Source organism: Vanacampus margaritifer, chromosome 20 (genome assembly GCF_051991255.1).
Source record: "Vanacampus margaritifer isolate UIUO_Vmar chromosome 20, RoL_Vmar_1.0, whole genome shotgun sequence".
Taxonomy (NCBI): domain Eukaryota; kingdom Metazoa; phylum Chordata; class Actinopteri; order Syngnathiformes; family Syngnathidae; genus Vanacampus; species Vanacampus margaritifer.
This window is the reverse complement of record NC_135451.1, coordinates 7,293,706-7,316,500: the sequence shown is the minus strand read 5'-3', so window position 1 is coordinate 7,316,500 and position 22,795 is coordinate 7,293,706. Positions and strand designations below refer to the sequence as shown.

The following is a 22,795-nucleotide window of genomic DNA, read 5'->3' as shown; positions in this document are numbered from 1 at the left end:
TACCACTGTGTGAAAACGTGGCTATCATGAAGGCTAGCATTTTTCTGTGCTAGGAAAAGGGAGCGCAGAAGAGTTGGCTGGTACTTATCACGTCTCCCTTGCACTTGAGGTTCTGGATTTGATTCTCTGTTTTGGGCCTCCTGTACGGAGTTTATTTATTGTTGTTATTTATTATTACTAATGTATGTTTTTTTTTTATGTTGATCTTGCGTACTATAGTAAGATTTTATTATAGCTTTGGTTGTGCTCTATAAAATTGAGATGGAGACAACAATAATTCATACAGTTTAAACTGTTATTGTTGCACTTGTTTGCATCTTTCACTTCCCCAAAATACAACAAATTATTGCTAAGTACGCTTTCCTAAAAAGAAAAAAATTAAGATGGTGACATTTCATTTTAACCCTGGAGAACCCAAGAACCCTTTTCTTCTTTGGAAAATTATGAATTATACATTAAATGACTGCTATAAGTTCACTGAACGCCAAAATATATGTTTTTTCAATTTTAACCCTTTTTTTTTAACTAGCTCAGAGTTGCTAATTTATCAAAATATATATATATAAAACATACTCCTAGGCATTCTGCAACATGATATGAAATAAATTAACAAAAAAAACAAAATTTTACCATCTGATGGTCTGCTGAGAAGATGGTTTTGTTTGGATTGATTTTCAGCTCAACAAAACAGCATGTTGCCAGCCATCTTGTCACCACCACTCTGGCTCATGTAAGTGCAATATTCATCCACTAGATGGCCCCATGCAGGGGTCAGAAGTGGCACTCTGGAATTTTTAAGTTAAATTTGTAAAAAATAAAAATAAAAATAAAAATAAAAATAAAAATAAAATAAAAAATAAAAAATAAAAAATAAAAAATAAAAAATAAAAAATAAAAAATAAAAAGGTCTTTGTTATTTGAGTAGCAGAATTTATAGGGGCCAAATTTGACCCCGTGGGTTCTCCAGGGATTTATTAAGCGTTATTAAATCTGTTGCTTTTTACATAAAACATAATCAGTTTGTTTTGCATGACTTAGCAAATATGGGTACCATGAACTTAAAAGTACATACGAAACAATGATTTTTGGCACACTATTACAGTCTCAGTTGATTATACATGTTTGACAGACACCAGCTCTAAATTGTCCAAAGGTGTGGAAGGGAGTGTGAATGGTTACCATTTGATGGTATACACCACCTCACACCCAAAATCAGATGGCGTGGCACCATCTCAACTGTAATCCGAATGAACAAAAGTGCTATACAGTAGAATGGGTAGAATGGAATAAGGGAATCTGCTATTTAAGGAGTTGATTAGTTGAAGTGGATGATGGACCTGGTGAGTGATAGAGACAACACATTTTTTAGAGTGGAGATCACTATAAGAAAGTATGTTATATAGTAAGCAGTCACCAGATGCATATTCAGTTGAACGGATGAGATACATATCATGCAGGTGCAACCCCAAAAATCAGTCATGTGACTAAATTGCTGTCACAAAACACAATGGAGACATGTCAGTATTTCTGCATTTTATGCTGACATCTCCAGATATCCCCACTGGGAGAATAAGAAGTCACACAAAAAAATATAAAGTTTATAAAAAATAGTGAGTAAAGAGCTTTAAATCCCACCACTACATTTAATCATAGATCAACCATCTGGAATATCAAACAAAAATGAGGCCTGAGAGTCAAGTCATCGTACTGCTGCTCTTTTTGATATCCGTCAGGCGGTGCTTTGTGTCTTCAATACGCATCCAGTTTCTGCTTATGTATTCCTTCATACAAGTCCAAGCTCCATAGCAACAAGCTGAAGCCTTTTTATGGTCGCTGTGCGTATTGTAGAGCGTAATGAAATCCAGTTTGTGTACGCTCGCTTGCACGCTGCACAGCTAAAAGGCTCGTCTGGCTTTGCACGAACCTTGACGAATGTCAATAAATGGTCATCAGACAGATTGCGGAGGTAAGGTTGTAATTTAGTAGCTGCCTCAATATAGACTCTGCAGACACTTCATTAAATGTATTTTAGGTTGTAGTTGCAATATATAATATTAAAATGTGCTGGTATTCTATCTGGCGCCTTTTGACTTATTATTAAGCAAAATATGAATATGTGATGAAAAGATATGGATGTTGTTCTTTTTTCTTTTTTTTCACACAAGCAAATGTCAGTATGTCAATCTATTCAATTTCTTCTTAGTGTCAAAGGATATTTTTATCTGTGGAAAGAAATTGTCTGGAGCAGCTGACATCCTATGATCTTCTGTCAAGCTTCTTTTTTTTTTAAGATGTCATATCATATCTGATATTCGTCAGATAGTTGAAGCCAGCCCTTGTCTGCTGTCTAACCAGGAAATGAGAGGAGCAGCACAAAAGAAGACGCTGATGTAAAAAAAAGAAAAAAAAAGAAGCTATTACAGTCTGCATTGTTGGTCTGACATTACATTTGACTTTGTGCGTCTATGGTCACTTTCCATACAGCAGCAATGGATGGAGTTGATGAACTGACCAAATCAAAACATCACAACTTCGTTTACTGACTGTAGTCTTTCTAGACCGTTTTTTTCCAGCCAGTTTCACGACACTGAACACAAACGGAGTCCACCTCCATATCACATCTTATCACATTTCCTTTGAGGGACTTTAGTTTTTTTCCATCCCGTTTAAGTGCCTGGCGTTACTAAGCCACATGCTTTTTCCATCCAACCATTTTGTACCGCTTATCTTGGTCAAGGTGAACTGGAGCCTATTCAAGTTGACTTCGGTGACAGGTTGGATACACTGGACTGATCACCACTCAATTGCAGAGTGTCACTAAATAACGCGATTCTTTGTGATCCAAAATGGGGATTTCAAATCCGTAGCATTATCGATTTGTTAATGCAGTTTTGGATTGAGGCACTTCAACTACGTTTTTTTTTTTTTCTGCGGAGGGACATTACCGCCTCCAAAATGTAAGCCATCCAATTGTTAAATCAATAGTACGAACTGAAAGCCTTTTTTCATCTCTCATCCACTCTCTGCTTGTCATCGCACTTCCATACAACACATATGTAGAAAAAAGTCACGTGTCTTTTTTTTTTACTCCTTTACATCAGCAAGCATCAAACTGTTCTACATATACAGTATGTCAAATGCTCCAGCTGTAATTTCAATAATATACAATTCTCCATGCTTCCCACTTTTCTTTTTCTTTTTTTTCTGGATAGCTCAGTATTGTTCATTCATCATGTCATCATCATTGCTCTATCTTTTTTTTTTCTTCTTTTTTTTTATAATTTTTTTTATATATATTTTTTAACATATTTTTTAAATATATTTCTTTATAAAAAAAATTAATATATTTTTTTTTATGTTTTTTTTTAAATATTTTTTTATTTTGTATGTGGGTGAGTATATGTGCGTGTGTGCGTGCGTGTGAGTGTGCTTCCCAGTTTTCTAAATGTAAAGACAAGGAGACAAGAACCCCCAATCCCCCCAAAGCCCCCCTCCCCACACACACACACACACACGCACACTCTTCCCAGCATGCTACCTCCCCCACATTGCCAATAAATGTTCCCAAAGCTATTTTCCATGAAATCCTAGTTTTAACCCCAGTGACCCCTCACATATACACAATGCCTGAACCCCATCCCCCGCGAGTAGAGCTAATTGAATTACGGCTGCCGTGTGATATGAATCCTGTTTGCCACAAGAACACAGATCATGTCATTCGAGGTGATTCGCCTACACCGCTGCAAACAATCACCAAGATTGTTAATTTCAGTTCTATAGGCTGGATTTTTGTATTGTATTCAATATGGTTAGAGATTTTTTTCCCTTTTTTTTTCTTTCTTTTTTTTTCTGGATAAAAAAAATATATGGTTAGAGATTTAATTAAAGGTATTCAATGAAGTGAGCATTGAGTATCAGAAGTCATCAGTACAACTTCTATTCCGTGCAGGAAGTCTTACTTCGCCCCTATCAGTCCTCATTACACAAATAAGGGAATTCCCACTTGGAGTATTGACAACAATCATCCATCACTTCGCTTTGTACATAAATGTCCCAACTGGCCCCCATGGAGTCAATAATCTGCTGAAATGCACCAGGCTTTGGTTGTATAAATGCTTTTCTAGCACTAGCCTAGTGTGTTGGTATCAGCAACGTGCACCTGACTAGGCTGCAGTTTTCCAGCAGAGTGAACCTGACTGTTACAGCCACATGAGCATGAATATAGGTTTGGTTTCATCAAGATGTTTGCCTTCTGAATGTCATCTTAACATTTACTTTGAGCAAAGAAAAAGAGGAGGGGGGGTGCAAACTGATACAGTATTATCACTGGATAATTTTGACATAAAAAAATAGCATTTATGATTATGATAGGTTGGCCAGTATTGATTGTCTTGAATGGTTAATAATCAAATTCAACCTTTCGTTCTGTGTAACATAATATTCATTGCAGGCACACTCATCACCTAAATTTCTCCTAATAAAATTCCCAGTCATTTTCTATATTCCACTGTGCACTATAGTAATCTTTAGAGCTTGACCATGGGTTAGTATTGTTGCCTTGGTGATGGAATGGAAGTTCCGATCAGTACGCTGTGTGCATGTGCAGCATACGTGCACCAGTACAATTCTACATAATCTTGTCTTGGCCAATAACTACATGCAAGTCTCTGTGCATAGAGCAGCACATGTACATGCATGACATTGAGGTGACACTGTGGAAGAAACCAAACCAGTGTGACTGAACTAAGCTGCACTGGAATAGTAAACCGCCATGCCTTGAGTTGACATGGCATGCATGGCTGCAGTAACGCGCTATTTGCATTCTGGTGCAACACTTCTGAGTCAAAATCTGCTACGTGCTAAAACTCTACCACTGCAGAACAATATGGTTTACTATACAGTGTCTTGTTAACAATACAAGTATGTGCAACATTACTCCAAATGAAAAGGTTATGGAGATGCACATGGTTCGAAAGATGGGACGATGATAATGTATGCTAGTTGATTGCTTTCGCAATTTACAACCTAATAAATAATTAATTTAATGTGTTACGTTTAACAATTTTATGATACTTAAAGTCTGACTAACTACTGCCTGTTGCACTTTATTGGTCACAATTGTGCTGTGTGTTTTGTCATTAAATTAAAAACACTGCTAAACTATGGTTTCATCCGAAACGTTGCTTTTCATTGTTATCTGAATGGTTACTGAGACGCTCAGCTGACAGACATTCATCACATAATATCCAAAACAAAAGCTGCTTTTTCTTTTTCTTCTTCTTCTTCTTTTTTTTTACATCACATCATGTGCAATTTTAACTGACAGCTGTCCTCCATTGTATTGGTGACTATTTAAAACATGCAATGTAGTTTTGTTTTAATACATGGCACCTTTCTTACTATGCAAACTCATGAATTATAAATATATATATATATATATAATACTCCTGTTTATTATGTGGCATACATTCCAGATCCAACCACAATAAGTGGAAATCCTTATGTTACTCCTTCCACATTCACATTTAGACCTACAACTACTGGCAAGAGTCTGCAACATGCAGGTGTTTATGCTAATGTTAGCATGTGTGTTTATTTATTTATTTTCTAGCCATTTACCCTTCAAACTTAATGCTAAACTTGCAAAAACTCATTCAAATGGAAGTCTCAAAAATCTTCTAATAATATGTTGCACAAGTATGTGCCCCCACTAGTCTATACATGACATTTACAGCTGCAAAATCCACCCGTTTTTATCCATCTCAGGAGGCGGCCATTTTGCCAATTGCTGTCAACTGAAAATGACATCAGAGATACTCAGGGCTCAGTTAACGACCAATCACGGTTCAGCTTCAGAAAACAGGTGAGCCATGATTGGTCATTACCTGAGCCGTCAACATCACAGTTGTTTTCAATAAGTCGTCAGTGGACAAACAACATGAGACCCATAAGTTTTAACAAAGAACTAAACACCAATATGAAGTTGTGCGCACACCCCGTAAACACAACACTGGTTTGTGTCATCCATAACAGGTATGTGTCATCTATAACTTTTTTTTTTTTAACATTTGCTACTTTTTGAAGAAGCATCTGTGACTCATTAGTCCTTACACCATCTATTAAGCTCCGTCATTTGTCATTCAACTCAAAGCTGACTTCTTTTTTTAACATCTTTATCATCACAGCTGTTAGCTTATCGTAGCTGTTAGCTTATCAGAAAAACCGCATGTACAGTTTTGGTTATAGACTTTTTTCCATTCCTATGAAAATGTGTTTGACCTGAGAATCCACTCTACTTTACATGAAACTCTAACTTTTTACCTCCTACATTGCTATCCAAATTAGCAACATAGCTGAAAATGTCTTACTAGTTTTCCCGACCCCGTATGACCTGACATCTCTATAAGAACACAAAGGAATGGAAACAGTCATTATCATCAAACATCTGCCGCTCATTTTCTAACGTTTGTCTGTGAAAGTGACTTGCGAGCACGGCAGGCTTTGAAGCCAGTGTTCACTGTGAGAAGTTTTCGAAGTCTTTGGCATCACTGAATTTTGGTGTTGGCTTGATTAAATATACATAGATTCCATTTATTATGTATAGTGGTGTTCTCAAAGTGTACAAAAGTAATGTGAAGCTACAGTATTTTGCATTGTAGCACGCTGAGATCATGTGTGAAGGCTAACACATCTGATAATTCACACGGCTTTAAATGAAGTCATCATGCCATCTCTTTATTGGGTATGAATGTGTTGATATTGTAATATAATACACCTCTCTGTGTACTTTTGCGACTGTGTTTGATGCGTGTTAGAATTAGACCACACTCTAGCTGGGGTGCCGTTTTCTTTTCGCTTTCACTTTCCAAAAATGAAGATCAAACCTTAGAAGGCGGCTCTGCACAGGCAAAGTACAATAGTTTTTTTTTTCCTCTCTCAGTGTGAAGAGAGGCGGTTTTTCTCTTCATTGTGTCTGACATGTCGCTGCTTTGGGCTGAGCTTTATTGAGGGCATGTTTAGTTTCATTTCCTTCCTCTATTCTGTTTCCTGATTTTCTGTGCTGCCGCTGGTCTGTGTGGGAGATGTGTTCTGTTGTAATAGTTGCGACAATGTTCTATAATCTCGTGTGTGTGTTTTTTTTTGGGACGAGAAGATAACAGCAACCTCCCAAGCACAGGAATCGGGGACAACTTCCAAGTTGAGACTTTCAGTTGGTTCATAACCTAAGATGAATTTGAACTGTTAACTATTTATGTTAAAAGTCAAATGTGGCAGTTACAGTGGTTGTCTAGACATTATAATTGAATATATACAGCCTTGTAAAACAATGATCAAAGAGTGTGATTTTTATTCTGGAGGCCTTAACTGCAAATTTGATAGACTTTGTTGTAAATGTTTATGACGTACCTTGTAAACAACATGATTTTATACATCCTTGCATTCACATACACAACATGTGGCTCATCAATTCAGCTGTACCTTCACCACAACGTAAAGCAACTAATTTCCTGAGCGGAAAAAACATCCAAGCTACTTCATTTCATAATCTAACGGCTCTTTGCAAACAAGCTGCCTGCTGACTCTTTATTGTTGTAGCAAATGTTGCAGAATGAGAAGCAACTTATCCCGATGGCAAACTCAAGAGCTTCTGTTCTGATGCTTTAATTACGCAGCCAACACAAGCACAGTTGTGGCGAGCCCCTTCGGGGTTCTTGAGCATCATTGGAAATATGAGTCTATAGGGGGACCCAGACTCTCTTTGTAGGCCGGTCCCATCACTGCCTTTGTCTTTCCATCTTGAAGGTCCCATGGGTCCCAGGCTGCAGTGTGTTGTTATTGGCCAATGACAAAATAGCTGCCAGGGGCCCTCATGAATTATGCGCCGCAAAAAAAGAGAATTCAGCTCCACCCTCAATTATGTAAACGTAGCTTAGAGAGGAGAAGGAAATGACACAGATTTTCAACTAAGTACTGATGACCAAAGTCAGTACTCAGAATATTACAGTGACAATGTGTGCATGAATTGTACTCTAGCCTAATATATTAGTATTAAAGTCTTAAAGGTGAAGTCAACCCTGCCCCCCACCCCCTTCTTTTTTTTTTTTTTACAATAATATGTTCTATGCAACCCTACTAGTCTAAATATGGTATTCAGGTTAATATTGCGTAGTAATCGACTCAAGACACTGTACAAAACAATCTTTTTTTTAATTATTTGTCTCCTTCCACACGCACATTCACACCTAAACTTGTAAAAACTCATTCAAAGGGAAGTCATCTCAAAAATGTTCTTTACAATAGTATGTTGTACAAGTGTGTGCCGCTTCTAGTCTAAACATGGCATTCCGATTAATATTGTGTTTGTGGAATATGAGTTAAGCAGCAAAATCCAGCTGTTTTTTAATCCATCTCAATTGGCGGCCATTTTGCCACTTACTATCAACTCAAGATGACTTCAATGTTGCTCAGGTCTCAGGTAACAACCAATCACAGCGCAGCTTCAGAAAACAAGTAAGCTCTGATTGGTCATTGCCTGAGCCCTGAGCAACCTTGATGTCATCTTCAGGCGACAGCAAGTGCCAAAATGGCCGCCCCCTGAGATAGATAAAAAACGCTGGATTTTGCTTCATAACTCATATTCCAAAAATGTAATACTAATCAGAATGTCATGTTTAGACTAGTGAGGTCACATATAACATATTATTGTCAAGAAATGTTTAAGGTTAAATTCCACTTTAAGGAAACATACATGAAATAACAAATGCGCTATGTCATTTCCAGCCATGTTACCACACTAATGTCGCTCTGCATGTAGCACCACTACTGGCTCCCAGTGTGAGTAAGCCATTCAACCATGCATAAAGCAAACTCTGCCTATAAATAACCCAATCATAGTCAGGTCATGCACTCTGCATAAATACAACATTACAGTTCTTTTGCAGCATTATGTCATGACCAACATAAAACACTATTACTCACTTACATTAATGTCTACCTATGTCGCTACTAATAGCTGCAGGCTTAACATCTCGCAGTAAATATTTCTCCACTTACAACCTCAATCAAGTTTTGTCTGGGTGAAAAGATCCTTCAGTCGCTGTTTCCATCGCCTTTGATGTCATTACAATTGGAAATGCTTATTTAAATTGTCCACTTGACCTGCTGGAGCTGACAAGCGGATACCCTGTTCGATTGTGAGAGACCTAACTGCGTATTATATTGACCCGGCCACTGTGGCATTGTGTTTAGAGAGCTTTTTCCAGGAAACAAGCCTAATACCACTCGCCATCCATGGCATGACATCAATACAAATTATATTTTCTATTTCAAATGGCTGTTACTGTCTAACTAAAGTACCACTGCAGGCTTAGTAGGTGAGTTTCACAGTCGCTATGTGGTCACCGAATCCAACACTCAATATTAATCTGGCCCGCTGTCCAGCTATTGAAGCAGATGCTATCTGACAAATACAAACCATGTGGCCACAACTCTCTATTGTTTCAACTATGGACATATCTAACAGTGACACTGATTTACTAGAACTCCAAGTTGTTGTGGCTTTCACAGTGCTTAAATCACGAACTAGAACTACATCAAGAGCTCGTTTTCTTCATTATAACTAAACTAGCCAAAAAAAAATACACATTGTTAGCCTTGCTTAAAGTGTAGCAACTTTTGCCATTTATTGGTGAACTAATAGAATGCAATGACCTAAGTTGGAAACATGTGCATTTTGACTACCACCTATAACTAGCTTGTCTTGTCCCCTTCGGGTATCCGTAGCAGAAAGATGGCGATGAAACGAATGTCAGCTGACCCATGTAATACAATTACTAGCGATAACCCTAACATTATACTGTATATATATATATTTTTTTTAATACATTGTTGTGATAGAACATATTTTTTTGCATATTATTGAAATTAATAGTGAATTTTTAAAATGAATGAACATTGAAAAATCTAAACTTTCTTTCCTTTAAATCCTTATTAACTGTCACTTTGAATTTTATATAGAAAAAATAATACATTCACACTTTGCCTTATCACCCATACACTAACATTTTAATATGATTGCTCAAAGATTACCAAACAGAAATATAAAGTGACCAAATGAACCCAAATCGTTAATGCCTTTGACATCTCGCCCAACTTTGGCAGCAAATTTGATTCACTTAATATCAGATTTAAAGTTTACTCCTGTCCTAACAAATGTGTATCTTTAAAAAAATAATAATAATAATAATCTAATGGCAAACGGATTGTATAGCCCACTGCACTTGGCGCTCATACAGCAACCTGTCGCTCTTTTGGAGGGTAAAATATTGACTATTATGGGATTATCTGTTATTTCGTGGAACATATAGAGTCGGTAATGCACCCAAATTAGAGCCAAAGTAAAGATTTTCTTGAAGCAAATGTCCAAATCGTTAATTATATCATGCCGTACTTAACTACTCTCTATTATATATATATGTGGATTGATGAATTTGTTGTTTTACGTGTGTTTGTTCGCTAAGTGGTCAAGGAACTCTTAAAGTGGCGTCAATGTTAAAGAAGTCTGGCGTTGGCGTCACGATGCAGTTTGACAGCGTAGCGGACGCGATATTCTCTTATCTTACCTGTGACATTTGAGGTCGCAGGTTGATCTCCTTTAGGTTGATAGAGTGGGGTCTGAGGTTGTTGAGGAGGTGGCAAAGAAGCACTCCATCCCGGAGGGTTTGGGCCAAGTCGAATACCTGCGCAGTCTCCCACGTAACCCGATGGTTTGCTGGAAGCACCTTGCAGTTGATCAACCACAGCGCACATTGCCTCCAATACTCCATCATTACTACTCTCACTTGAGCCGATAGTAGGACGAATTTTCGGGTATTTGACAAGTGGGCTAGCTTGGGTAGTGCGCTTTAGAGCGTGTCCATGTTGCAATCCGCTGAAAATGGAGCAGGACCACAGTCGCAGATCGACGGGCTGCAGTCGGTGTGAGGATGACAGCCTTGTGTGCTCGTATGACTGGATGGAGTGCGCCCACTCTCGCTCTCTCTCTCGCTCTCTCTCTCTCTCTCTCTTTCTCTCTCTCTCTCTCTCTCTCTCTCTCTCTCTCTCTCTCTCTTCCCTCCCCCTCATCCTCTTCCGCTTCACACTGCTTTACTTTGCAGAAGACAAAACTGTGACTTCTTCCTGTAGTATTACCCTTGTATTTTATCCTTCCCCCAATATTTGTACCCAATATCAGCACACAAAAAAACAATATCCACAAAATACAAATACTTATTTATTGGTCAGTTACTGTATAAGTAGATTTCTCTTGTGTCAGTGGGTCATTCGAAAATTGGGGGGAATTTTCCTGTCTGCTAAAAGTGATGGTTCGATGTGAGTTAAAATCCCAAATTGGTCCAGCACCCCCTTAAAAAATGTTTCCCTCACACACTTGTTCAATGACCAACCTATATGTATTCATTTTGAGGGGTCTACATGACTCAGCAGAATTGGCATATTGTGTCATTTTTTACTTTTTTATTTGCTTTGTTTTCAGTAAGTGTGTTCCTTGAAGCCACTCAGCTTTGTTATTATTATTATTATTATTATTATTTTTGTATTGACAATTCCAAGCTTATGTCACGTGTCTAAATAGTGGTCATACTCGGTGAAATGAGGCTCTCCTCTCATTGAAAAAGCATTGGACTTTGGATCGTAATAATTTGATTTGTGTTGATTATTTTAAATTCAAAATGTCATGAAATGTTGTTTCAATCTGCCTACACGGTACACTAATCACAGGCAAAACAAATACAAACCATTCATCTTCTTAGATTTGCTTTGCATTGCATTGGGGTTTGGAATTGTCAATTAAGTTTGTTCTTAACCAGTTAACACATGTGCTAACACAGTTAGCATAGAGCAAAAACTCTCACAAAATCATTGATTTGCAACCATATACTGTAACTTTCTATTTATTCAGCAATATTTTTTCACTTTCTCAATGTGCTCATGATCACTACAATTTTCTGGACACATATTTTCTAGCTTATTAGCCATTTATGCCAAAGTATTATAATGAGTATAGATTCTGAATGGCTGCTTTCTATTTCTTTCTTTCCTGATTAAATACACCATCTCACAAATTGTCACTGCCCCCATATGCATTATGTCTTTTGACAATGAACCCCTTTTAGGCCTCCTTCGCCATCTACTACACCCTACCAGTGTCAATTAACAGTCTGACGACACTATTGTTTCCTCCGTGAGCGAACACAGCGGTTCCTGTTTACATCATCGTACGACGACAAGAAGGTCATTCAGAATTTGTCCACTACCAAGCTCATTATCATGCCTATTAACGTTGATTAAACTGATACAGTGACATGTCGTGGTTTGGGAAGAACCCCTTCAGTAGATCCTGATATATGATTGAAAATGGGTTAAACCTGGATATACTGTTTGAGAGACCTATGATTCTACCAGAAATTTGAAATGTAAATGTGTAATAAGTATTTTATTTAATGAATAGGCTATTAATGGCAATAAAAGATGCAGATATTGCTCTGCTCCACATTTACTATATAGAGAATAGTTCATTGTATGGTGCTTTATTATTATTATTTTGATGAGCCTCTGAATCTAGATAAGTAAATCTAATTAAAATTTAAAATTAGACCCCATTGTATTGCATGCCCTGATTGTAAACGCACATGAAACTGTTGACTTCAGAACATAGAATGTGAAGGATGTCCCCTTCCTGTTAAGAGGAGAAGCACACAAGCAGTCCAAGTGAGATTGTATTGATCCTTCTTTGTATTCACACAAAAGAAAAGAGCAATCGGGTGCTCGAATATCTTGAAAGTAAAACAATGCAAAACAGATAAATTACAACTGGAGCATTTTAAATTTGTTACCAAAAAAACCCAATACAGTACATACTTCTGGCCATACACTTGCTACATATGTGTAGGCTATGCACCAAGGTTACATTAATCCCGTTAACTGAGCTATAAGTGGTTGCTTACAGTATTCCATTAAAAAATGAAAGCAAGAGAAGAAAACTAAAACTGTGTTACTTCAACTTTGCAGAAAGAAAAGCACTTAAAAAAAGAAACTGTGATCAAAAGTGCACCGTGCAGAATGTGTGACAATGAATCCCCCGAAACGCATTTATAAACAGCAGCTGAGCACACAGGCTTGTGGAAACAATGCATGTGCAGATGAGCCTACAGATTATGTTGTTGTAAACACATGAGCTAGAACCATTTCCTTGCACTCACATAAGACTTGCCTTTATATGTATGCAGAAACTTTGATAAAACTCAGTGCTTTAACTGTTTAAATTAAGGACTGTTCGAGACAAGTCGGTGCTATTTTCCATGGGATGCCATGGCTGGCATAGCGCAGATGACAGGAGAGGTGACAGGCGACCGGATGCTGATGTACTGCTTAACACCGTTCTCCTGTTACAGTTTCCTCTACCACAATGGAAGAGGAGCCATCCAGAAGGAGAATTATCAGCATTCATTGGATTAATACAGGACGGGGGGAGAAAGGTATAACACAGTGTTCCAAGTGCAATTTAACCTTGGTCTTTGTTTTTTATTAGGCTTTAGTGAAATAAGTGAAAGTAAAATTCAATAATATGGTTATAATCCAGGAGGATGGCAACTGGTGTTGCAGACTAGAAAGAGAAAGTAAAGACAACATGAGACAATCAAATGCAGTTTGATTATAACCAGTCATTGTAATAATCCGTAGTATGGCACCGCGCCACATGGTGGCGCCTCTTTGTTTTTGTTATTCCTAGGCAGCACTTCTTTGTTTTGCCTGTATTTTTTTTGCCTATTAATAACTTCCAGTCATTTTTTTTGCTCTCTATTTTTTTTTTGGGAATTTTTTTGGGCTATCCAGCGTAGCGCCGTCCATGGCTAATCTCCCGCCACGTGTTATATCATGTATAATCATTTGTGCTGTTCATACAAAATATATGGATTCAAGATGTTTATAAGATACAAATATGTGTGTGCAGTAAATTTGTTTGTATCAATTTTAGTGACCTAGACTCTAAGAATTATGCATCAATGATTTCAAATTATTTCACCCTATTATTTTGTATTATTAATTGCACTGTTAAGTATAGAGACAGTAGATAGATAAACCCAAACAGCGGTATATATGTATGAAAATTGTTAACATTGCTCATAAAGTTGGAATCATCTTATTTTTAAACACAATTCTGTTTATTTCTATTTAAATGAATCCCATTTGAGAAAATGAACACCTAATCTGTCATTGTCATTGTCAAGATCATCTCATGAAAAAAAGGTAACTTTATGAGCAGTCATGTATTAAATCACTTTAATAATACAAAGTAAAATTAGTCATTGTAAAAGAAAATAACTAGTAATGCAGTTTGTGACACTTGGCTAGCATCACTATGATAACAAAGTTCAAAGTATTTGGCTAAATGTGAGTACTTTACAGCCCCTCTCCCACCGTCCAGACAGATGCCCGTTGCTCCAAAATGTCTCCATCCCCCCCATGCACGTGGTCACACCTCCTGGTTGTCATTGATAGATGTCCAGCCTGTTCTTTGTGTGACTTGATCTGGAGACAGTGGAGGATCTATTTATATATTCCCGGCATTGAGGCGCAAGCTATCGCCCTCTCTCCATTTCCTGTTGGTTGTTTAGTTTAAAATACTGTGTATTTAAACAGCAATTTATAGTAAATGTAATTTTTAAAAATGAAAATAGTGTCTTTGTATATACTAGTATTGAAAGCTACTACTAATAGAAAACAACTGACAGGTTTTCAGTGACCGTGTATTTGAGCTTGTGTTCATTGTTGTTAACCGGAATTGATTGGGTGAGTCTATTTTGTTTGTTGAAAGGGCCATAAGAGAAATTAATGGCCTGGGATCCCCAAGGGAGATCTGGGACAAATGGAGCCAGGCCATGCCATGCAGGGTCTCATCTGAGTGGAATCACCAATGGGGGTCAGCTGGGAAAGCATCAGGATGGAGGCAATGGAGTGAAAGGTGTATAGAGAGAGTGAACATGACGCATCAGATTGGCCTAGTCACGCACACACACACGCACACGCACACCACACATACTCACCCACATACAAAAAAAAAAAAGACAGCAATGATGATGACATGTCAAATCGGTAAAATTACCGAATGAACAATACTGAGCTCTCCAGAAAAAAAAATAAAAAAAATAAAATAAAAAAATAAAAAGATTGGTCTAGTCACCCTCCTGCCCTATGAAAGCGATGTCATCATTAGTTACTTTCTATCTGAAGGATTTAAAAAATCGATGACATGAAAACATTACTAAGATATATTTGACTAACGTAAGCTAAACTTAACACATCCTCTGTTTTGCCATTGGAGTTTGTTGTCAGGGGCCGGTGGTACCCGCCCCCTAATTTTGAGGGGGCGGAACAGACGATATTTCAAAACACGTCAAGTGGCTTACAACAAGGTCACACAGAGACTCCAAGGTAAGAATAAACATGAGTGCATTTATCTTTTAGAATGACGCATCACATTTTTACTCCTCTTAGTGGTCATGCATATTGATAGTCATGTTTTCTTTTGAAATAAATGTTAATGATCATAATTCTTCGTAGAGGGTCATTTTAACTCCAACAGATTGTCATTCATTTATGTGTTTTAATACCAGTATTTCACTTCAGTTGCTTATTTTTCAACTCTGTTGGAAGCAGATGGCCTTGAGTGTGCAAGACAGAGCCAATGGGGCCATTATAGGGGCAGCAGTTGCAGATGCAGCAGGTAAGATAAGACATGGTAATTAGGCTAACATGGAATTACTGCTTGTTATTACTAAAAGCAGAAATGTCATGGTAATTGTTGTACAACTGTTTTTCTAACCAGCTCTGTTGTAAAATTAATTTATCAAATAGCCAAATGCAGTTTGACATTGAAATTTTTGCACAAGATAAAAACGAGTGAAAATAAATTATATATTTTAATTAATAGGAACTGTAAATAACGTAATTAATGGGTTTTTGTTTTATTTTGTCGCGTATGTCATAAAAAACAGACCTTTATCAAGAGTACATGCATGTGAGGCATCTGTTCAAGCTGATAAAAAAAAGAGGCGTATCTCTTGAGACATTTTGACTGCATGTTAGGAGCCTGAGTGTCTTAAATAAGTAACAAACAGCTTGTGACGGGTTCCAATTTTCTGTAGACTTTTATATACTCTTGTTTTCTTGTCTGTGCATGTACTGTATGTGTGTGTTCTCCAATGCAGCCCAGCCCATGCACTGGATTTACAATCCAGACAGACTCAAAGAAGTTCTCGCTGACCTGGAACCCACACCAGAGTTTCGTGCCGACTCTGCAAATCCTTTCTACCGCAGGAAGACGGGCGAGCAGACGTGCTATGCCGACCAAGCTTACGTCCTGTTGGAATCGTTGAGTCAGTGTGGAGGTACACAACTGAGTCAGGCGGGACAATGTGTCATATATTGTAAAAGAGATTTTGTAAAGACTTAAATGCGTCATCACCATTGTGAGCCAGTGTGAAAGGAGAAGATAATAATAATAATAATAATAATAATAATATTTTTTTAAGTAATATTTTTTTTAATATTTTTTTTTTTATGGGTTTCCTGTGGTTACTCCGGTTAACTTAAAAATTCCAAAAATATATGTTTTAGGATAACTGAACACAATTAAAATGGCCAATAGCTATAAAAGTGAGTGAATAGCTGTTTATCTATATGTGCCATGCGATTGACTTCCCAACAGTCTATGAGTGTACCCCGCCTCTCGCTCAAGATCAGCTGGGTTAGGTTCCAGGTGACCCATGACCCAATTAAAATGAAAAAAAAAAAAGATTGGATATTGTGGAAAAATTGTTATATGAAATCTTGGCAGTTTAAACGTCCATTATTGACCTTAGTAAATTGATCAAAATGACCTTAAATTAATAAAAAGGAATTCATAACATAAAATAAAATAATTAATTAATTTAAATTAATTAACTCATTCACTGCCATTGACGGCTATAGACGTCAAAAATTCATTTGAACTATTTCTATTAGTTTAACATTTTTTTCCACTTTTGTTAACAAGAGTAAGAAAAAAATATTGTACATTTAGACCAGATATAAAATTTGTGATTAATCATGAGCGAACTATTGAAGTAATGCGATTAATTACAATTAAAAATTGTAATCGCCTGATGCCTGACAGGTGTAAATGTGGAGGATTTGACTCAACGTATCTACAAATTCTTTGGCGCGGGGACAGTGTACGACCTGCCACTCAATGACCCCTACCGCAAGAAAGGAGGTACAGTACAATTTCACAGTTTGATCATCCTCATCCCGTTTCTGTTACTTCTTGTTTTTAATAAGTAGTCACATCTGTGAAGTGAGACATAAACCATTTAATGGGTTCGTCATAGTTTTTAAACCTGTCAGCAACAACAAAAAATGAATGAATGTGACAAATGATTACATTTTCCAGGTCCCAAAGCTGTCCTTCCAATCGATGGTCCTTGGCTGAATGCGAGTCTGAAAGCGTTCTTCAGAAATGTGGATGCTGGCAAAAAAGAAACTGGTGAATAATAATAATAATAATAATAATAATAATAATAATAATAATAATAATAATAATAATAATAATAAATGAAATGTTTGCACGTGTGTTTGAGGCTGTGACGAGGACTGCCAGATGGACAGCGTCACCAAGCTGGCTCCAGTGGTGGCTTTATATGCTGGCCAACCTGAAATGCTGGAGAAAGTGGAGACAGTGATCAGGGTGACCCAAAATAATGATATGTGTGTGGCTGTGACATTGGCTGCAGCTAGGTAAGGAAATACATCGAAGACATCCCATTCTTAACATTTGGTTTCTCATTGGAGGGAAAATTGTAATCCTCAACCGTTTTGTCTGTTTTATGAATGTGGTCAGGTTTTTGGAACATTTTATTCTGAATGGTCCAAGTTCCAAAGCTCTGGAAGTCGTTTTGGCTCAGTTGAATGATCCACAAAGACAGAACCCACAAGAGCTTGATAATGAAGTTATTGGTAAGATTCCTGTGTGTTTGTTGTGTACACCCACACTAGGCCAATGGAATGTGCAAGTCTGAATCAATTACCTCTCCTTCTTCAGTTCCAAATGTTTTTGTATTATTTTTAGTCATTTATAGAGTTATGTATGATGTAAGGTGACAGTGAGAAAGATATTTCAGAAAGAAATACTGAGATCATTAAAATCATTCACAATATTTAATATAGTTACAAGCCTAACTTGTTTTTTTCATATCTCCACGTAAGCACACATTCACCAGGTGAAGAACAACCTAGCCAAGACATCCCAGCAGCTCATACCCACTCTCTTCACAAACACATGAGGTAAGGTAGTCAGATAGTCTGATGACATGGCAAAACTCTTTCCCCCTCTGTTCTAGCCTTTCATCATTACACTAATGATCTCCTTTCAACTAGCTTTTTTATTTTCCCCTTCCTACCGTGTTAAGTGCCTCAACTTTTATAAGGCTAAAAAAGGTGCAGACAATAAATACTCATGTGAACAGTTTTGGCCTAGGAGGGTAGTCATGATGTGCAACGTAATGTGCAACTAAATGACGGTTCTGTCCAGCTTTGCCTGGTGCATTCCAAGGAGCACTACATGGAGTCCTCACGTCCAGCAAATTGGATGAAGCTGTCAGGGACACCATGCGCTGCGGGGGATGCACCTCCAGCCGAGCCGCCTTCATTGGGGCTTGCTTCGGGGCACAGGTACAGCAATGGGGGGGAAACGGACCAATTTACAAATGAAGGGAAGGCAAAGTCAACCCCCCCCAAAAAACATTTTTGACTATAATATGTTCTATGCCTCCCTACTAGTCTAATTATGGTATTTTGGTTAATATTGCATTAGTGGAATTAGCAGCAAAATCCAGCCGTTTTTCTTCATCTCAGGAGGCGGCCTTTTTGCTGTCACTGAAGATGACATCAATGTTGCTCAGGTCTCAGGTAACAACCAATCACAGCGCTTCAGAAAATAAGTGAGAGAGATCGGATTGGTTGTTGCCTGAACGACAGCAAGTGGCAAAATGGCCGCCCCCTGAGATGGAGAAAACGGCTGGATTTTGCTTCACAGCTCATGTTCCAAAAATGTGATATTATTCAGAATGTCATGTTTAGACTAATATGTGACTAGAGTCACATTTAACAACAAATGTTTAAGGTTGACTTCCACATTTGACATTTAGTTGAGTTTCATCATGTTCAGAATATCTTTACTAATATGCAATGCTTAGCAAGTTTATTGGCAAGTTTATTACCTGTGTCACATTTGGCACAGATGCCCTATACGAACAATATTAGTAATTAATTACCAAAATTACTTTCATGTATCTCTAATTGTTGATATAGGCCTACCAGTATGTGAAACCTCAAAACAAAAATATTTTTTAATGCAAAAATATAATTTGAATGTGTAGGACTTAGTGTCATCTAGTGGTGAACTAATAATTCATTCATTTTAATAACCCACAATTAATATTAATAATATGGTTTTTTTTTAAAAATGCTATAACATCAATATACATTTTTTTATATACTCTTAGGTCTGGTAATCGTTAATTATATTACATGGGTAAGATACCCAAATGAGAAGAACTACGTGAACGTAGTTAGCCTCTGGTGGTGCTTGCAGCTAGTGTCAAATAGGTCAATCACCGCTTACCTTCCTCAGCTGGGCCTGCAGGTGGTCGTTGCTGAGTCCCGTCAGTCGGGCTCTCGCTGCTTGTCTCCCTTTGCTTTGATCTCGCTAGCTTTTACTAGCTTCTCCCACTAGCCACTCTGGTTAGCCGCTCCGGCTAGTTCTTGCTAGCTGCTCTCGCTCGCTGCTCCCTCTAGCTCCTGCTCGCTTGCTCGTTCACACCAAATAATAATTGGTAGTATTTTGAGGCACTGTGGTGAGCGTTGTTCAAAATTGTTGCATTCCATTAGTTCACCGCTACATGGCCGTAAAATCATATACACTGTCACTTAAAAAAAAAAAAAAAGTAAAGCATATCATTATTTCTTGAGTATGGCATATTGTTTGTTTGTTTGTTTTATTGAACAAAAAAACATTTGGGTTGTTTGTTTCTGAGAGAAGCCTGGTAAACTGGCTCAAAAGTTCACATTCAAGCACTTGATGATGCTATTAACGTTTCCTTGTTTTTATGATAGTTGGTCTAATAGGGGTTTATATCGTAAACCAACAGAAATTAGGGACAATGACTTATTTTTTGATTAAATCATATGTAACAAAATAATTCAAAAGACTGTTAACACAAGTATCAAAACATTCTATTTTTGTGTGCTGGCAAGATTATACTAAAACTATAGTGCACAGACCATTGTCAAGGCCAAAAATTAAATTTCTCACCTCCCTAACAAAATGCAAATGTTTCTTCCTGGGCGCATAACACATCCAATTAAAAACAGTATTCTGCAAATATAATGGCTGTTCAGTCTGGAGAGTCTTATCTTAACTGTGATACCATTGTTACTTCCCCATTGTGAATATGTGCATGCATGTTACATCAATTGTCACGCTTTTACGATCTGCAGCACAGTTTAAAATGGCAACGTATCAAACTACTCCACTGAGGAAACACTGTCAGAAAGGCAAGAAAAATGGCTGCTTTAAAAAGGCATTAATGTTCTCTTTGTATCTGGGAAAGTCGCCAAAACACAGAAAGCTGTCAAGGCTTTCGCATGCATCTCACATAAAGGATCTATTACATATAGGTGGGTAGTATCTTGAAACATTCAATTCGGACCCAGTACACCTAATCTTGAGCTGCATGAGTCTCACTTTAATTCAGTTCCCCATAGTATGATTCAGAACAGTAAACGCTGATCTGGCTCGTGTTTCCATTGTGGGGGTGTGTAGGCGGGATAGTGATAGCTGCGTCAGTTACAATGACATCATCGCAGCATGACACAGTGTAACTTGCCAATAAATGTAGCAAAGAAAAGGACACACGGTAAACAGAGGGCAACAATGGAAGACAAGCAGCATTTTTGCCTTCTTTGTCCTTGGCATTTCGCTGTTTTGTTTATATATATATATATATATGTATATATATACTGTATATATAATATATATATAAACAAGACAAACTTGAGTCTTTTGATTTAATTCATATTGTCATATAGAGAATTCTATTTTAACCAATAAAGGGGATCCAAACTCCAAACAAAAATTTAAATGTTTGAAGTTCTGGTGTACTCATAATGTGTAAAAATAATAATAATAATAATAATAATAATAAAATATTATGCACTGATATGAGTTTGAGCCTGATTGAACTTTTGTTCAATATGTGTCAGTCAATCTTGTTTTTAAATGTATCTTTGCAGACTGGCCTCCAAGGAATCCCTGAGTCTTGGAAAAAGCGAACATTCAGATATCCTCGGCTGCTGGAGCTTGTTGAAAATATGTTCAAAAAATCTGCCTAAATTGCAGTTAATCATTGATCTTGCCTCGTATTATCCCCCCTGATATTGGTGAGCTTAGTGCCTTTCAATGCTATTCACTTTCCTTAAGTTGCAGATGTGCTTTGAAATGACAGTTCATGACAGTCTCGTTTAAAAAGTCTTGGAGTACTGAACGAGACTTGAATCCGTTTGTTGTGTCAAAGTTGCATTATGTAAGAAGAGGGGAGTCTATGCCAAGCGCTTGAGTTGGGTAAGAACATGAGCTTGCTGTTAAAAACCATCAGTTGCTAATAAAGGATAGTGTTACTTGCTTGTGCATGATGTTTTAATTGAAGTTCCAAAGTGCAAGATGGATAGCTGAGGTTTCACAAGGTCTGGAAAAATGAAGATTTTTGCTGAAGTGAAGAATGTATTTGGTTTTCGTCTTCCCACTCCATTGAGCATGTTTGGTTATTGAGAAGCGAAAGAGCAGATTTACTACTGGAACAACTCGAGACTGAAAATAATGCTTCCCTCAAAGGAGCTGTTCTGCGTTCCTAAAAGTGCTGACTTCTATATTCATTCATTTTAAGCACTCACGACAACAGATTTGAACTTGGGATAGCCAACATCTTTAACTTTTACAGTACATTGTGTATGTTATGTATAACAACTGGTTTGTTTGTTTTTTTCTTTAACAGAATCAGTCTGAGCCTTTCTTTTCAAAGCAATGGTTGTTTTTGTATTAAGTGCAGTTTTTATGTCTACAGGACGGTCACTAGTTTAGACTATTGAATGAGAAACTACATGTAATACACAGTATGGACTACAGTGAGAGTCAAACATGCTCCTGGATGATAATAAATAGGCAAGATAGTCAGAAAATAATCCTTATAAATGTTCATATCTGACATGACCAAATGTGTTGCCTAAGAATAACACATGAATGAACCTGATGATGAATAAACTTCCACAACATTGTTTAACTGGGTAAATAGGTCACGGCTAAGAGTGCATAGGTAACAAACACAGGGAAGTCATTTGATTTCTCCCTGTGCCTGACTTCCTCCAACACAGCAGGTCGTCGTACATGTCTGGCATAATTATATCCAGACCTGAAGAGTTGTTTTCCCCTCCCAATCTGCCAGAGTCCAATTCCCCAAGGGGGATTTTCTAAGAAATGAATGGAGGGTCATCAAATAAATTTTAAACTGAAAATATTGCCACCCTTCCCGTGTCAATTTGTTTGGAAATTCAAAAACAAATCCATCCTGTCGCTTAAATTTGACATTGACAATGTGCAGAGAAAGATCTTGAGGCTTAGTTATTACACCACATTTGAATGTTG

At 37.4% G+C, this 22,795-nt stretch overlaps 2 protein-coding genes across 5 annotated transcripts in view; one reads left to right on the top strand and one right to left on the bottom strand.

Annotated features, from left to right (window-relative positions):
- vav3a (vav 3 guanine nucleotide exchange factor a) overlaps nucleotides 1-10,985 on the bottom strand; it is an 84,297-nt gene extending 73,312 nt beyond the window's left edge. For all 3 annotated transcript variants that reach the window (XR_013289625.1, XM_077553846.1, XM_077553847.1), the window contains exon 1: nucleotides 10,623-10,985. Coding sequence is in view for 2 of the 3 variants with exons in the window: in XM_077553846.1 (XP_077409972.1) it covers nucleotides 10,623-10,829 (207 nt within the window). In the remaining variant the exon portion in view is untranslated. The remainder of the gene's footprint in view (nucleotides 1-10,622) is intronic.
- Nucleotides 10,986-14,876: 3,891 nt separating this feature from the next.
- Nucleotides 14,877-21,778, top strand: LOC144040357 (crystallin J1A-like). Of its 2 annotated transcripts, none has more exons than XM_077554484.1 (11): nucleotides 14,877-15,022; nucleotides 15,383-15,492; nucleotides 15,718-15,784; nucleotides 16,269-16,448; nucleotides 17,216-17,314; nucleotides 17,492-17,584; nucleotides 17,679-17,835; nucleotides 17,939-18,054; nucleotides 18,304-18,381; nucleotides 18,629-18,768; nucleotides 21,391-21,778. In XM_077554484.1, the coding sequence occupies exons 3-11, from the start codon at nucleotides 15,718-15,720 to the stop codon at nucleotides 21,487-21,489; spliced, it is 1,029 nt and encodes a 342-aa protein (XP_077410610.1). In that variant the 5' UTR covers nucleotides 14,877-15,022; nucleotides 15,383-15,492; the 3' UTR covers nucleotides 21,490-21,778. The 2 variants fall into 2 exon arrangements, with proteins under 2 accessions (XP_077410610.1, XP_077410611.1); XM_077554485.1 differs by having other exon boundaries at nucleotides 15,715-15,784.
- The last annotated feature ends 1,017 nt before the right edge of the window (nucleotides 21,779-22,795 follow it).